General features: G+C 41.9%; 1 protein-coding gene across 1 annotated transcript; it reads right to left on the bottom strand.

Moving 5' to 3' along the window:
* Positions 1-3,476: 3,476 nt before the first annotated feature.
* LOC128149072 (serine palmitoyltransferase small subunit B-like) lies at positions 3,477-7,775 on the bottom strand. The gene is made up of 3 exons (XM_052803854.1): positions 7,255-7,775; positions 5,781-6,461; positions 3,477-4,468 (listed from the first exon to the last, which is right to left on the bottom strand). The coding sequence occupies exon 3, from the start codon at positions 4,434-4,436 to the stop codon at positions 4,194-4,196; it is 243 nt and encodes an 80-aa protein (XP_052659814.1). The 5' UTR covers positions 4,437-4,468; positions 5,781-6,461; positions 7,255-7,775; the 3' UTR covers positions 3,477-4,193.
* Positions 7,776-17,800: the final 10,025 nt, after the last annotated feature.

Here is a 17,800-nt window from a genome sequence, read left to right on the forward strand (position 1 = left end):
CAGGCAGGACTGAGTTATTTAAGGTCAGCTTTGTAAAAGGAAGCAGATCTGCTGTAAACTCAACATTGCTCTAAACAGCTATATGCAAGATGACAAGGAATACATTCTGTGGGATGCAGAGCTATTAAGTGCTGACAAGTTCATCTTAGAAACAGGATTTTCAAGTCAGATAATGAATAGCTAAGATAAGAACTCAAATTATGCTCAGATGTAAAGAGTAGCATAGACAAAATGCATACGTCGTAGTAGCAAAATAATAAAAGTAACAAGAAGGAGCATGAACTTCTCTTAGGCCTCTAAAAACTGTTAGAAGTAATCAGTAGCAGAGGGAGTGAAGTTCCACGTGAACAAATCATCATCATTGCCTTTAGGAAGTTTAAACTATTTGGATCAATAAAATACAGATTATAGTGTAGTGAGAGATAAGCTGTAAAACTCCTACAATAATAAACCTTCATAATGAGGATGCTGTGAATCTACCATTATGTATTATAGCTGTAAAGATCAAACAGTTCATAGTGAACAGCAGTTTGATTTTAGCAGACGTTTATTATTCTGTTCTTTAGGTTCAACTCTTGCTGAACCAGCGTTGGTAAGTTGTGCAATTTAAATATGAGATTAATTTTAAAAAGTGAAACGGTGATCTGAATGGTGCTCCACATCACCCTCACCATCCTTTTTAATGTATAGTACCACAGTGACATAAACTTCCCCTGTAGAAATGCATGGACCGGGAGGTCAGATCTATTCTCAAAGGTGGGGAGTGGAAATGATGTTGGAGTACCAGACTGGTTATAGGTCAGAAACTAACACTCTCAAATTAAGACTGCGTGTTTCAGTCCACGTTTGCAAATATTAAAATTAAGTCCTTTATTGACAGAAAGTTACTAAGCAGTGCATACTGCATATGCAAGCCTACGCTGTGGTCAGCAGGCCTAGGAGATAGCAACAAGCACCTCTTGTTCATGCATCTGATTGATAATAAAGCCCTGCAAACAGCAACTGCAACCAGCCATCTCTTTTCCCATGCACACACCCCCAAACGCTCAGCCCACACGGACAGTGGAAAGCAGGCGTCTGGAATTAGCAGCTATCTAGCGTGGCAGGCATCGGCGTTAAGGATTTGATATTCTCTTGTTGAGCAAGCAGATCCACTGACAGCATTGAGATTAAGCAGCCACCGCAGTGTCTAACAAACAACGTCCTACTCACGTAGACTCTACGAGTGTCTCTGTGCAAAAACTGTCTGGTGCAGGCTGGCCTGTCTATGCGAGAAAGTTTGTCCGAAAAACTTTGCTTGTTCTTGGCTGTGCAAGGAATTCGGTCAAAGTGGGGTGGAAATGCTACCGGTGCCAGCAAGAAGTCACAGGGAACTGAACTTGGTGGAGGTGTCCTCAGAGAAGGGTGTGCAGGCAGGAATTGCAGGGAATATTCCTTTTCCTATTCCTCTTGAAATACTTTCTGCTTCAGCCATGTGACAGTAAATCTAGATTTGCAACGCCTATCACCAGGTTTCAAAAACAAATGTTGTGGCCAGTCAGTGCAGTCTGTACAAACTAGTAGAAATGCTGCTGACTGCAAAAAATCTTGAAAAATGTTGAAGCAGGCTGTTGCAGTAGTCTTTGTTCCATGTCAGATAGTGTCTGTTCTCACACAGCTGGGATAAACGTTATCAAGTGCATGGCTAGTTTGATAGACACCAAATTATACCAGTGCCTGGCCTTGATCAAATTTACCTTGCCGGATGAGCATACACAGGCCTGACATGAGCAAATCTGGAGCCATGGCCTTATTCTATCAATTCAACACCTCCGGCTGCTGGTCAGAGCGCAGCTTCCAATAGGGAACCTGCCCAAGCAGGTTAGTGTTTTGAAACTGAAATTGCAAGATGGAGTTTGCATGTAATATTTTAAATCCAATTCTGTAGACGAGAGCCTTGGTGACAGGCAGGGAAGAGATTGTGATGAGTAAAACTAATCAAGAAGTCGGGGGTTTTTTTCAGCTGCCACTTAGCCCCTTGATTCCGCCTTTGGTTTTTGGTTCTCTCCTGGCTCTCTCCGATTCACACAGCTGAGCTAGGATCTTTGCTGCTGCGGAACAGCACAAAGAGCTGAAACAGCATCGCTGTCACTGGCAGACACAGAGGAGCCGTCCGTGCCGAAGGACTGCTGCATGCAAACCGGGCAGCTCAACAGACACGATCCTACCCCGGCTGTTGCAAAAGAGGCACCAGGCCCTTCGGGCAACCACAACAAACACCAAGTGGGTTTGGCTGGAGAGACTGGGAAAGGGCGGCAATAAACAAAAACACGCCCAGGGTCAGAGTTCCTACTTCTGCAGCCTGATGTCAGATTCCTTAATGTCAACAAATACTTGGGATGTACGTGTATAGCCTTCTACTATAATTTAGTGTAAACATAGCTATGGTGGCTGGCTTATCCACTGAGCTTTCTTTGCAGGCATACAATGCAGTATGTACATGTCTCTCTAGCACGTATAGTGCAAAATACTGTATTTACGTATCTACATTATAGACTGACAGTTTTGAAACAAAATTGTGATCTTCCTAAGTAGTCTAATAATTGACATAACTAAAATACTATGTTTCCCTCTTCTGTTCCTAAGCAGTAAGTGCAATATACATACTGAGCATGAAAGCTCTCACATATGAGCAAATGTAACATATTTACTAATTTAGCCATTAAATTACTTCAATAAAACATAGAATTGGATTCTAATCTGAAAGCATTAAATAGATCTTTTTTTCAAACTTGGAGATTACTTGGGTACTGTCAAAAGAGTTGTAAGTTTAAGCACAGCTGCCTTCATTTTCCTGAATAAACTATTTTCATATCCTATCTTATTTTCCCCTAATTATAAATTGGAAAGTAACTGAATCTCATGTTGAGATGACAAATAACATAATTAGTGTCTTCACTTTATCACGGTCTATGACCAAATCTCATTTCATAAGTCATTTGATTGCCACTTACTAATAGCATCTTACTCTCTTGAGGGAGAGGACATACTAGGAGCATCTCTATGCTGGAAAGATGTAAGAAAACTCACTTCAGGGTGGGTGGGAGCAAAGTTGCGCCTATGTTACCCTGTATGCACCCTGGTACTGCTCTCTTCTTCTCCTGGGATGATACAGAGCACCGATTCTAGTTGCCAAGTTAATTGTATTGGGACTTCATCCCTGGCCAGCTCCAGTCCACGTCCACTGTAGCAAGCTGGCAGCACAGGCATCTCGTGTTTCTAAGGCTGAAGCTTAAAAAACATGGAAACAAAGCCAATTACAGGGTGACCAGCGCATTACTTACAAAGTCTGCGGTCTCAGGAGTTCATGTTTCAGACACTACTCGACAGGTAGAGTATAAAAGGAGGTAAAAGAGGGGGAATGATGGGTTTAGGAAAAAAGGAGAGACATCGTATTTCAGGTAGGGTTTTTATTGGTTTTCAACCGAGATGTCCCTACCACAACTGAATATGTAGTTTCATGTTCTGTATATGATATGCATGCTTTACCAGTCTTCTAAAAATAAAACAAAAATTATCTCTTTTTATAAAGTTCAAGAATATGATAATTTTATTCTAAATTTTCATGGAAGTAAATCCCCACATTTTTAATAAATTAACTGCATTATTTGCACAATGATGATGAAGCAGTCAAGTAATTCATTGTATTAAATAATTGAGGGAACTAAATAAATAATAAAATCATTCTATAAATACATGCATACCAAGCTTAGAGAAGCAGCTTATAGTTGTGTAGTGTGCAAAACCTTTTGTGCACACATCTCTCCTATCAGCAAGGCCATGGCAGACAAGAACAAATGTATGCCATATAATTTCTCAAGATGAAAACCGCTCAATATCCAAGCAGATCTCCCTGGAATAACAAAATACGCAGCACAGTCATTTCTGTACCAAACCCAGCTTCATAACTCCAGCCAGTCTTTAAAATTGAAAGCTCTTTAAGAAGCAGTCAGTCAAACAATAAAAACAAGGACTGATTGAAATTGTTTTGGCAAAATAATTTGCTGTGAGAGAGTCCCGGAATACAGAAGAACGTTAAGAGATACTGCAGAATAAAACAGTGTTTGCACACACCCTGAACCTGTTTCTAAACAAAAATGGAGTGTTAAGAAAAACAGTTCTTTGATCCAAAAGTCAGTGTCAGGTTGCCAATGTTACTTCACGACAGAAACAGTATTTTCATGTTGGTTTCCAAGTAAGTGCAAGAAGAATTGAAAAGCCGTGCTAATGTGGACAGGGACAAAGATGTAAGCAGTGTATAATACCATAACTAACATAGTAATGTTGAAAGTGTAGAAAAGCAGTTTTTCCCAGGGCTCCATGAGATAGCTGCAGGTGATTAGTTCAAACTGGCAGTACAGCCAATAGAGATAGTTCTTCAGGCTCTTAATATCCATCTTCAGCTTTGTGCCACTTCTGAAAGCCCTCCCTATTACAATAAAGGATAGTTAGTAGAAACAGAAACCTCACAAAAAAGAAAAAGGCAAAGATACATAAAAACATTGTATGGGCAGTAGCTCCATGCTACTCAGTTTGCGCATACTGACTATTTTTAGTAAATGATGTATTGAAAACACAAGAGAGCTAAAAACCCAAGATTGCAAATACATTTTAAAGCATAAAACATGATCAGATAGTAACAGACTAGCATGAGTCATTCTTTTACCCTATGCCATAAAAGGCTTAATTTGTATTCCTTTTTCCTTTCCTACATTCAGTTCTGAACATGACAGTCCAATTTAGACCACTATGTACTGGGCACTGTTATTTACCAAGGAGGTTCCACAATATCTATTTCCCAGAAACTGGTTACCCAACTGTTGCAATTCCGTTCTCCAAGCCAAACTCTACTTTCATAACTTCGCTTTGCACAGGATTATTTAAGACTCTGTTGAAGCGGCGTAATTCAAAAAGCATTTCAAACCCTCTCTCCTTCACCATTCATAGATTTTGACGTAGAACTTGGCTAGAAGTCTGATTTCTACTACTGTAGACTGAATTTTATGTTTCATGCTGCTGGAATGCAAACTGGGAGAATGCAGAATACCACACATCCAGAACTACAATAAAAGGAAACTATATACAGATTATCCAGCTGCTTCTACAACAGAGATTGATCTGTTGCCAGAATGAAAACACTGAACTTTATTTTAAAGCTTTGTGTTCAAATTAGCACTAATAATTATTAAGTGTTACATTATATTGTCACCAGAATACAGAACTGGAGAGGTAAAGGGAAAACAGGACTATTTCAGTTACTGGTGCTTCCTGTCATTTGGCAAATGCGAGGAGACGAAACAAAAACTGTGATTCCCCTCTTTTTAATTGGAAAGTTAAGAACTTTTGGTGGTGTCAAGATCTGCGGAAAAAAACTTATTCCACAGAAATTAAATGCAACTTCACAGATCTGTATAGAGTGGGATTTTATCTGAACAAAAGCCCTTCCTAAAGTTTTTAGAAAAAATTTGCCTCACCTTTTCCACTTTACTTCCATAGCTTCCACACCTCTTTTCTGTCCAACAGGTGAGATAGATAGACTAGGTAATGCTTCTGTAGTTGAGAATTATTATTAACTACTTTCAGCAATATCCTTGCTATATCTGTCACATTTCTGTATATTTCTTGCAGTTTTTACTAAATCCAGGTTATACTTAAGCCTCTTACCATCAAATGTATTGCCAAGCTACTTTGAGGAAAGACTTTCCTTACAAAAAATGGATTTTGCAAAAAGTAGAACTTACCTCTTCACTTCTCCCTGATGACAAAGTATCTAGATGAGAGATGCTTCCTCACACTTCTGCCTTTTGCAGCTGAACAGCTCATGTACAGATTGAGAAGCAGAAACAATTAGCTTTGATCCTCAATTACAGAGTGTGTGTCCTCCATACTCCGCCCTTCTTCACTATTGCTAAAAACTCCTCTGGCCGAAGCTCTCTGCATTATGCAACAAGGACAGCCATCGTCTGGCTCAGTACCGCACTCTCATGATAGCATTAATTTGATAATTTGTACAAAGTCAAAGTTGAAGAACTGCAGGTAGGGAGGAACATAAAAGGCTGAAATACTATTTAGGACAAGCAGCAAAAAATGTTTACAATTATTGCCTGCCTTAGTTTCAAATCTCAAAAAATATCTCTGCTTCTGTGGGACTTTACAATGCAGGCTGCCAAAGTTCCTACAAGGTGCCATTTAATGTCCATGCAAAAATATGGTGTCAGAGTTAAGTAGCCACAAAAATGTAGCTCAATTAATATGTCACAGGAAAGTCTCTGGTGAAGCCACCACCTCCTGCAACCTTTGATTAATGCCACTTTCAAACAGTTCCCAGTCTTCTCTGCATCGGTATCTCCCAGCCCCATATACACACCTCAGTCGTCCTCATCCAGAAACGCCCGGGTGAAGAGAGTATGTGGACAAGATTTCTACAAGGAAAAGATGGTGAGTTTTTCTTAAAAATGCTACAAAATAAAACCAAGCCACAATGCTTGAGGCATTTTAATGATCTAATTGGACAAGTAAATTCGGTAGAAATCTGCATAATATATTATGTTCTAAACTATCTGCCTGCAGTCAAATCATTTCCACATATGAATCAGCTTCATTCTGGTAGAATATGCCACAAGCAATGTCTAAGGCATTTGAACCTCACCTTCTTTCAAACCTTCCTTACTAAACACAGCCTGAGCTGATCTATTAGTAAATGCTGACCTGCTCCCTCAACCTTTTTTTTTTCCCCCATGGTTTTCAACAAAATAAAATTTTCTGTTTAAAAACTGTCCACTTTCCATAGAAAATTCAGAAACAGTAAACCACTGCCCCTGGCAGCAGTAGTCAATATGCCCCATGCCTTACCTTTCCCCTGCAGAGCCAGGCGTCTGCCACAGGAGTGCATCTCCCGAGCTGTCCGAACTACTACATCTGGACGATATAACTGAGGTTGGGGTTTAGAGAGTGGACTCATCAAATGTGAAATATAATCGCCCTGGAGTACTGCTGCAGGATTCTTATCTCAAGAGTTTCTACTTTCAACCAGACTTTCTCAGCTACATATTTCAATGGAGTATGGAGGGCTGGGGTAGGATGAGGAGGGGTTTAGGGTTTTTTTTTTCCATGAAGATGTTGGTGAGAAACAACATATACACGGTAGAAACAACATTCGACTACCACAGTGCCAACGTTCTTGGCAGGCCAGAATCCCTGCTTCATGTTACTCACCTTCCCTGTGACGTAGATCAGCCTCTTCTGAATCCTTTAGCAAGATGTGGCAGCAGAGCACCGATTACCAGGGCAGCTGAAGGCAGGGCTGTCACCTCCGTGCTCTCTGAATCATCTCCAAAAAACATTTGCATAAAAGCCAGGAAAACTCGGGTCGGTATTTCTGCCGTTCTCAAGTGCACAAAACTGTACAGATGTTTTCGTTCTTTTCAATAATTCTCCACTAGTTCTTTCAATAACAAATTCCCCAAGTTGAAACAATGCAGAAAGTGAGACTTGTCTGGCTTTGCTTTAGTTCTAACAGCTTCATAAAGTTTTCACCTGACAGCTGAGAGCTATTGCAAAAGAGGTAGGTGGCAGTGCAGAAGATCAGGCAATTTCACAGAAATAAAATGCTGGGGTAAGCAGAATCCATTCCCAACCTAATGCTGTAAGCAGATCTTGGTCGGTGGTATGTAAAGCCCCCAGGAATCCTCTCCTCGCTTTCTGAGCAGCCACTCCTGCTGCTTTTCCCAGCTTCTACCCCAAGGGGAAATAAGAACTCGTGAATACCTTTCACAATTCGTAATCAGATGTGTGTAGCTCCACGCAGAATACAAGATTTGCCTGAAATGCCTACCTCTTAAGGCGGTTGTAGCCTATGTGCTTTAAGACACTTTTCCCTACACAGGGAAGAAACAGAAATAGTCTTCAAGATTAAAAAAAACCAAACCACCATCACCAACAAAAAACCCAGACAAAACCATACTGCTACATTTGGTAAGACGCTGTGACGATGACTGCAGATGCATGGAGAAAGCATTTTTTTGCAAAGATCTTACTCCGAAGAGCAGTCTCCAAAGAGACTCTCCTGGATAGCACTCTGTCCCTGAGGGGCTGGTCCCTTGTTTTCAGGTCTCTTGATCATGTTACCCACACAATTAAATTTCAAAACCTATTTTTACTCCTTCTCACTGTGGTTTCCAGCCAAACAAATTCAAACACAGCCATATAAAAATCATACAGTGACACAGCATACTTCTTCCTAGCAAGGGAAACATGAATTAAAAGAGCAAACCAGAAACATTCAAATTACCACTGCACTAAAGGAAATCACCAGCCTCCCTTTTTTAAGTTCAGTGAGGTTCCCCATATGGAAAAGCGGCTGCTTCTGGTTTATACAGGATTTAGCACATTAGCTCCATAAGCAGAAGTAAGGGGTTTTTTCCTATTATTTCATGCCTTATAATGGGATCCTCTGATGTCTAATAAGGTGTAAACCCATACTGAGGCATTTGCTCTGCATTTGGCTTCAGAATGGCTGTCTTCTGTGTGGCTTCTCTGCAGTCTAGTAAGGACTATGTAATAATGCTGCTTTTCTTTTCTTGATCATCTCTTTTGACAAAATTTGTATCTTTGATTTCAGTAGTTCTTTTCCTGATTTAACTGAAATTGGCCATGGGTTAAAAAGTATGGTATGTAGGAGTATAGAGGGAGAGAGGTAATGAAAGAAAATAAGCCTCATTTCCGTAGAAGACTGAGCTAAAAATGCCTGAAATATCTCTGCCTCACATCTATACACTGTGGTAAGTCCTTTATCGGTCTACTTAAAATTTAGACACTGGAAAATAATCGAAGCAGAAAGTCAAGGTGATCAGGACAGCTTTCTAATCTACCCCATCCGTCTATCCACACAAAGCAAGGCACAGACAAGTTTATTTGGTCATAATAGCATACTTTTTCTTCTTTCCAAGAAGATAGATCAGTTTGATCCATTTTGGCTCCAGCACTGCTTGGAAAGAATGGAAAGAAGCAACATTGCCTATGAATTATTAACATACTGGGGAGGCAGTCTGCTGCAGCTCTGCGCGACAGCCATCATCTGCATGTGCACTAGTACAAGCTCTTCTGGCTGCAGCTTCAAGTCCGGAATGTGGTTCTGCTCAGCTCGGCAACCTCTTCCTGCCATCCCCTCGCGCTGGGAGGGAGGACACATCAGGGAACTAGTCAGGCCTGGCAGGACAAAGATGTGCCAGCACCCTCAGTCTGCGCACAACCTGACCACACAAACACAGGCGCTGGACGAAGGGACAGGAAGGAAACACATGACAAGGACAGGGAGATGGTGGGAGGTTGGGCAGGCCAAGGCAGCCCAGGCAAAGATGAGCTTAACCTGCTACACAAACAGTGGTGCCAACCTCCTCCTATGAACATCTGCAGCCTCTGATAGTCGTCATCTGTCCTCAAGACACCTGAGCACCAGCTTCACGGCATAGGGAAAGAAACCCAGCAATAAGGAATGGCTCATATAATCAGCTGTTAGCTTGGCTTGCCAATACAATTAAGCTGCAACAAATAAGCTACAGAATATACGCTACTGTTCTTGGAAAGAAGAAAAACTGCCCTATAGTGTAGAACAGGCCAGTTCTTAAAAAGGCTCTGTTCTGGTGTAAAATATCCGGCATGCAGCCCCACAAATCCTGGCACCAGATGACAGGTTTATCTGGAGCGGTATCACGCCTGGAATCAGGCTGTATGACACCACGTAACAACTAGATGAGGAATGTATCTTGATGAGGAATGTATCCTGGCTCCAGCTTATAAGGGCTTGACTTACTGCCATTTGTAATGCAAATAACATATTTTAATTATTACATTGTTGTCTGCAAGAGTCATAAGATTTCCCAGCATGCTTCCCCACATCTGGCTAGACGAGTTCAGGAACATTTTTAATTCTACATCAAGACAGATAATTAAGTGAAAACTATGGAGGCTAGTGATCTCCAAAAGCACAAGGAGTATGCAGAGTTGGCCCAGAAGGATTAGGCACAGACTATTTCAACTTGAAGTAAGATGGTATCATACCATTTAATATGTTGCAAACTGAGCGTTTCATAGAAGTTGGGCAGTTAAGCATGTCAGTTGTGAAGAGCAGTGAACCCAGACCTTCCCAGTTGCAATTGTTTATCTTACTATACAGCTCACTCACATAGTTTTTTATTTAGCTACCACTGATGCACAGGCAACTCGAGCAAAGCAAGTTTCTTCTGCCCACCAGTGTCCCAGCAGTATCTAAAGCATGCTCTTGTGGGGCAGTCTGCTGTGACAGTCCTTGCACGCCTGGTCTCTCACCAAGGTCAGGGGTTCTTCTCTAAGTGTGGTTCAAATTCACCACATTTTCCAGCTCCAGTCTGTGCATTGTTCCTTCACCTGGCAGACTTTCACATCCGTTTCTGAACTGAGGATGGGTCATTTAGGAATAGAAAAGATAAGGGAAGCTATGTGTTCCTGCACTGAGCCGCTAAGCCCTGCTTTCTCCCTCTTCTCTAAGCTGTTAACAATGTTTATGAGTTTCAGTTCTTTTCCCCAGTGTTGCCCATGCTGTGGTATCACTCAACATGTAACTGATGTTGTTTCAGGTGTGAAGCAACTATAACCAAAAAGGAAAAGCTGCCTAAAAGGAGTTTAAAATCTAGAACTGTACAGATTCAAAGCCACGACTGTGAGTTGCAGAGCTGAATGCCCAGCCTGGGCCTAGGAGCTGATTAAACTGGGAGTTCTCCTAAGACCAAGATACCCCCGTTCTCTAACTTCCAGGCTCATTCTGTAGTTTTATTTTAAAACAGGGGTGATACAACCCTAGCTATCTTGCAGACTTTCAGCACATTATACAAAGAACTGACTGAAGCAGTAAGGAGAAGAAATTTCATTTAGCTTTTAGTAGAGAAATAGCTGTGGTTCTTCTTTATTTTAGACATTTTTACATGCATACAGCAAATCATATGCACAATGACAGTCATATGACAAGCATATATCAAATACTATGGAAGAATTTATTAACATAGGACTTTAAAAAAAAAAGTGCATTTTCTCAACCAGATTATTTATTCTGTAAACTATTCTAAAATCATACTTCCTGTCATTAGCCTATTTGTCAGGTACACAGAAAATTACATCAGGATGCCCTGCTAAAAGTGACACCACAGTAGAGTGCCACAGGATGGGAATCGGGGACTTCCCATCAGTACTGGTCAGGGACATCACATCCTCCTACACTCCCATCTCCTCTTGTTTCTTTTCCCCTCCTCACTGAGATCAGAAGTATATGCACCTCTGGTGAACAGTCTGAGTAAACATTTCAACTACACAGTTCAGTGAAATTCCACCTTTAATTAAGAACTCTGAAGCTGACTCCCGAGTACTCCTGCAGCAACTGGGTCTCGAGAGATGACAAAAAGCTACTGCAAACTTCAGTTGTGCTGCCAGCAAATACAGTTGTCTCCCACGTGTGTGGAGTAGAGGGTTTCTATATACAGGCTCATGATAGCAACAGCTGCAGCCCCAATGTGCTCCATTAATGCTTCATCCCTTTTCCAGGAAGACACTCAGCTGCCTGATTCTGTCACAGGCATTGAGGGAATCCCAAAGCCTTCATGACTTAGCCCAGTTGCATAAAAGGCAAACAAGGGCTCTTTAGTGGGCAACAATTAATTTTAAATCATTGCAGCATGAAACCCTCCCACATCTAATGCTGAAACCACAGGAAACAGTGCACTGGGTTCGGAATATGCAAAAGAACATTCCACTTACGGATCATCAAAAAGGTAATAGCTGTGTGCTTGGTTCTCTCTCCCAGGTGTCAACACATACTTAGCAAGGGCTAAGAATCCACCAGAACTGGTGCACTGTACAGAAGATTTCTCTGGAAGATAAATTAGCATAGGGTGAGGTCCAACGAGCTGGTTTCCAGGAGGAAAGACAAGGAATTAAAAATTTGATTTTTTAAAGAAAATATGCAAGATGACAGGATGAGCTCAGTGATTTTGTCTTGTTTTAACTAAGGCAGTTACCAAAATGGGTGTCCCTTCCTGGGCAAGAACAATGAATTCTCACTCACATCCTCTGTAATTTCAGCTGTGGCATCTAAAGCCTACCCAAAGCTTTTACCACCCCCCAAAAAAAGCTCTCAAAGCTGAATTCAGTATTTCAGCAGAGTATAGCTCCTCATCCAGCTGTTACCAGGAGACCCAGCCTTGCTCAGAGAAAACAGCCCAGCCAGTCGGCTGGCGAGGGGCACAGTGTCTCTGCCAGGCAGGAGCCCTTGGTCCTTACTTTGTGAAGGGCAAGCAGGAGTCACTATGCGCTCGTTGCCACAAAACGAACCCAAAAGAAAAAGAGAAAAAAAAAACCACCAAAAACCCCAAAACCAACTCACACAGATCTCATCTTTTCATTACAAGCAAGGGGAGAAGGGCGGCTGTGCAAAAATCTCCTCAGCACCTGCGGCGTTGTTCGCCACAGCTGAGCCCACAGGGGTACCCCTGGGCTGCCGGCCCTCTCCACCTTCTCAGCCCTCCCGCCTGACCCTCACATCTCCTCAGCCTTCCCGCCTGCCCCTCACGTCTCCTCAGCCTTCCCACCAGCTCCTCACACCTCCTCAGCCTTCCCGCCTGCCCCTCACATCTCCTCAGCCTTCCCGCCTGCCCCTCACATCTCCTCAGCCTTCCCGCCTGCCCCTCACATCTCCTCAGCCTTCCAGCTGCCCCTCACATCTCCTCAGCCTTCCCGCCTGCCCCTCACATCTCCTCAGCCTTCCCGCCGGCTCCTCACACCTCCTCAGCCTTCCCGCCTGCCCCTCACATCTCCTCAGCCTTCCCGCCGGCCCCTCACAGCCCCCTCAGCGTCCCCACCGGGCTTCCCGCGGCTACCGGCCCGTGCCTCGCCCTGTGCTGCTGCTTCGCGTCGCTCCCTCTGCCCCGGGCAGCCAGCAGCACCTGCCCTACAAGGTAACACAGCCAGTGTCGTCCCCCCCCGGCTCCCTCGGGCCGCCGGCCGGCCGAGAGGCGTCGAGGAGGCGCGGGCACCGCTCCAGGCCCCACCGAGGCGGCAGCTGCCTACAAGCCCCAGCAGCCCCCGCGCCACGGAGGCGCCAGCAGCGGCGGGAGGGCGGCGCAAGGGCTGCTGGGGCCGGTAGTCCCGGGGGAAGGCCGGGCGGAAAGGCTTAAGGAGCGAGGGACGGCGCAGGTCGTGGGCATATCGTGAGAGGAAAAATGCAGTGTGGGCGTAGCGTGAGAAGTTAAATTGTGTCCGCGACAGTGACAGAGTGAGAGCAACCGCACAGGTCTCAGAAATTCTGCTTACACGGTGTTGGTGGCATCCACCCTCCTCATGACTCCTCCAGCCCGCACCTTCTCCCTTTCTCTGGCAGCAGTGATGCTATGTGAACAGCTTGGGGGGCTTTATGCTCATATTTTATTCCACGTTTTCCAAAACAGAAGTGGTTTTACTCAGATGAGCCTCTTCCCGTCCGTGTCTCTTACCTCAGGTGGAGCGAGCGACCGCGCGTCCCAGCCAGCCCACAGGGCCAGCAGCCGCCCTCAGAGCAGAGTGCTTCAAGTAAGCGGTGCCCACCATTTCACTGCATTTCTTTTCAGCATAGACATGTATTTGGTGAGTAAGATCCAAATTAGCTATAGTAAGAGAAAATACCCTTTAAAATCTAATTATACATTTTCTACAGACATCAGATAATTAAGAGCGTTCTGAGGAAGAAAATAGTTCCTGCCTTGTGTAAGTGATCCTTTGAAAAGGCAAATTTGAGAACATTCGGTGTATCCTTTGACTGTGACAAAAGTGTCTCCAGAGGAATTACAGTACTAGGAAGTATTACAGTCTTTTCTGTAATTGCTTTAAGAAGTACATGACATTCAAATGTGTCTGTTAAGAAATGCTCTCTTTTCTTTCTGTCTAGGCACAGGTATAAAATTTGAGAGTGTCTTTATCTTTTTTCAGCATTTTTTTTTTTGTTTAATTTTGTAGACTATTGCTATTTTAGCATGGATTCTTCCTTGCTTCCTCAAACCCAAGGTGGAGGTGTTTGTTCCTTGGTGTGCATAACTGTGCTCAAGTGAACGGGCCTTCAGAGCAACACAGCACACGGCCACAATTGTGGACATGAACAATTTGGCAGGATAAGACACCAAAATTAGATTTACCAAGTTATTTAATGCATCACTCCCAATTGTCTTGGGGAGGTTTTAGATACCTGCATAGCTTTGAGCTGTAGACACTGGAGTAGAAATGGCGTGGTCATTTGGGTACTTACTCTTTTTCAGTAAAATCCTAGTTGGTAAAATTCTGCTTGGATTTCAGTACACAGTGTAAAAAGTGAAAACGATACAAGGGGAAAGCACTGGAAAACTGAATAATCCATCCAAATAATACATACTTTTTCTCCAAAAGGCCACATCAGCCTGCCTGTATGTGCTTTATCTAAAACTTATTTCAAAAAAGTCTTCATCAATGTCATCAAATTGAAAATATTTATCTTTTTTTTAACTAAATTTTCTTGTATCCCTACACTTTTAAAATTCTGTTTCAATCTCTGGTGCTTTATAACTACGAGGAAGAAGAATATTCCATGCACCTTTGAAAGGAAAAAGGTGGTATGGATTATGTATAATAATGGAAAGATTGCTAGAAGTTTACCTTCTGCTAAGATATTAGCCCAGACTGCCTCATGGATGCCTTTCACAGGGCAGAAGATGACTTTCAATGAAATTTAATCTACTATAAGAGGAGCAGAGAAGACAATTGAAGACTCAGGAAACAGTTTGTTTTCTTAATTGCTGACTCTTAGGAACTAGAGAAGTGAAAATCCTCACACTACTGTGAAAGTGGAAGTAGGGATAAATCAAGGAACGACTTGAAGAAAACAGCAAACCCTGCAGCTTCAGTATCCTGGAACGTAATCTGCTTAACAGAGAGAGAATTGGCCCATCAGCGGTGCTCCACAAATAAGGAACAGGGATTTGCACTTTTCCAGGCTGACATAATTAGTCACTGCTTCCTACAAAAATACAGAAAGCAATAACCAGGCTATTTCAATCCGCCAGATCCTGCCTCTTCTGACTGTCAAACCCACTCATGCTAACATGTTAGAGCTCGGCTTACAGAACTGAGACGTTTGCACCCAGAGAGGATTGTGCCCTTTCTTTGATCACCATCTCTGCTCTCCCGAATAGCTTCCAACAGCCAAGCATAACGAGGTTCAGCAGTACGGAAAATGCCAGCACGCTGGAGTCATCTGTGCCCCAAAGAGACAGCTAATTCACCTCACGCTGCCGTCAAGCCCCATGCTGTGGGGCTGAAGATGCGTGTTTTACAATTGGCTCATCACGGTCAGCAACGCCTGTCATCGCTTCCAAACCGGGATGCTTCAGGAGTCAAAGTGTGTCCCGTCACCTTTTCCTCTCGCAATGCTAATTAGACTCTGTGCTCTGCAAGTGCACGACAGAGACATAAAAGACGTTGATGAATCTTGTTTGTTGCTGCCCTGTAACTGTAATAAATGCACCTCAGGACAGGCAGATGATCGAGCAGAAATGTTAGAATTAATCCTGTGTTTTAGAAGTGAAACCAGCAGATAAAACAGTTTCTGCTTTAAGACATTCATATTAGCTCATTAAAACTATATATGGGCCCCAAGCAGAGACCCTTCACCTTTGCCCAGAACTCTTTCTCAAAATTAGTTTCTACTGTGGCACATGAAGAGGAAAAGCCTTGCTTTCAGGGCTAATTAGCATGAAAAGAAATTGTTTATTCTTGGATTGAAGAATAATGTCCTGTGTGAAAGAGATTTGCAGGTATGAGAGAGTCAGACAGTGGAAATTGCACAGAATGCAGCAATTTATGTTCAAAATTAATCTCCCTAGCCAGAGTACTAGAAGTTTATTATTTGAAAAGAAAATCTTAACATCTATAAACAATTTTTAAATTGTCTACAAAGAACACAAATACATAAAATTTGTGTCTCCTCTGTGTGCATTAATTTCTCTGACTTCATTTACTTTTCATCCAGTCTTTCTATATAAGAAGCTTTATAAAATCGGAAGGCTAAAATACACAGAAGTACGTATTTTGCTTAACTATGTTACAGTTCATTGTTCTCCAGGACACGTGAATTTGAAACCTTCAGATAGCTTTTTTAAGTTAGCTCGGGCCATCTATACTTTGTAGTACCAGTTATCAGAAAAGTGGATCCACCTTGTATTTTTATTCCTGTAATTTCTGAGTAATGACATTGATCAATTGTGACTGAGAATTTGAGGCAGATTTTTCTTAATCTTTATGTATTTTTTATCAGAAAACAAGTCCTCTGCATTTCTGCACTGCCAAGATAATCAGTGATGCTGCTTCTTTATTCATATTATTTTGACAGAGGTTCAGACCTTTATTCTCTTTATTTAGATAGTTCTTTTACATGTGTCCTAGTTTCTCTAGGACTATGGCATAAGAAATGGGAATTTATTTTCAGTGTAATTCCGAAATCACCACTGACAAAAATAAAATCTGAAGGATAATTGGAACTATTCTAGAAATACATGAGGAAAAAAAGGAAAATAAATATATTCATAGCTTATAATTTAAAGCAATGCAAAAACAGTCTGTGTAACTGTTATTACGCACTGTGTTCACATGCAGGCACGCAAGTGGCAGAACAGTACATATTGTACTAGTGGTACAGTAATGTTAATTGGGTATTTCTTCTGTTATGAAATTTTTGCTTGTCAGCTTTAACTGTATTCCTATAAAATACTTTTTTGTGTGAAATTTCTTAGGTTTTATTGCTGTCTTCTGAGAACTATTTCATACTATTGCAAGAACTCACGTATGGATCAGCAAAGAGGTTTCTGTTCTGTAGCTTTATTTTCAGTGTAATCAAGCACTACCAGAGGGATGCTACCCTGTATATACATACCTAAAAGGTGGATGCTTTGTTAAATATGATACAGCTATTTGCTAAACAATAGATCAATAAGAACTGGGACTCTTGAGTTTTAATCTTTGTTCTGCCTTACCTCCTTCGGTGCCCCTTCATAGTTGCAAACTGCGAAAGCAGTGGGTCTTTGAGCCAGAAGGTCTCATTTTTAACATTTCTCTTTGCATTTCTCTTTATAGCCTTCTCTTATTAATAGCCATTTGTCAATGTAGAATTTTCAGAATTTTAGTGTAGATGTAAAAATACCTTCTTTTACACATATCCATCTTTATGATTAATAACAGAAATCTAGTGACTGGCCTAAAAAGACTGATTCCTTTCAAAATTATTAAAGGCTTTCATCCCATCTTCTGATCTGATCTTAAACGAGGACATTTTCAGTCCTGGAAGAATGAGGCATTGCTGCTCCATATAAATCAAAATCTGAGCTCACAGTCTAATTTAATCAAAAAAGGGAAGAACAGTTTTTACTGGAAAATGCAGACATAACCATCAAATGATGGATAACATAAGGTCATTGCTAAGTCGTATCTTGGAAGAAAAATAAACCAGAGATTTGCAGATGCAAGATTGTATTTACTATTAACCTTTGCAGTGTAACTAAAGAGAAACATTTCCCAGCAGGAATTAGTACCCAGAGTGTAGCTTTTGAATCTTCATGGATTTATGAACCATGTTCAATTACATTTTTAATTCTTTCCTCATACACAACACTTTTATGACCTTCCCACCTATCAAAGCAGCATAAAAATAGGACTCTGCCACTCCAGAGAGACCTATTGTTTC

The sequence above is a fragment of the Harpia harpyja genome, chromosome 12 (assembly GCF_026419915.1).
Source record: "Harpia harpyja isolate bHarHar1 chromosome 12, bHarHar1 primary haplotype, whole genome shotgun sequence".
In the NCBI taxonomy this organism is placed as follows: domain Eukaryota; kingdom Metazoa; phylum Chordata; class Aves; order Accipitriformes; family Accipitridae; genus Harpia; species Harpia harpyja.

Bases quoted from the DNA above. Each gene is read 5' to 3' on its own strand.
- LOC128149072 (XM_052803854.1), bottom strand. From the start codon at position 4,436: ATGGATATTAAGAGCCTGAAGAACTATCTCTATTGGCTGTACTGCCAG.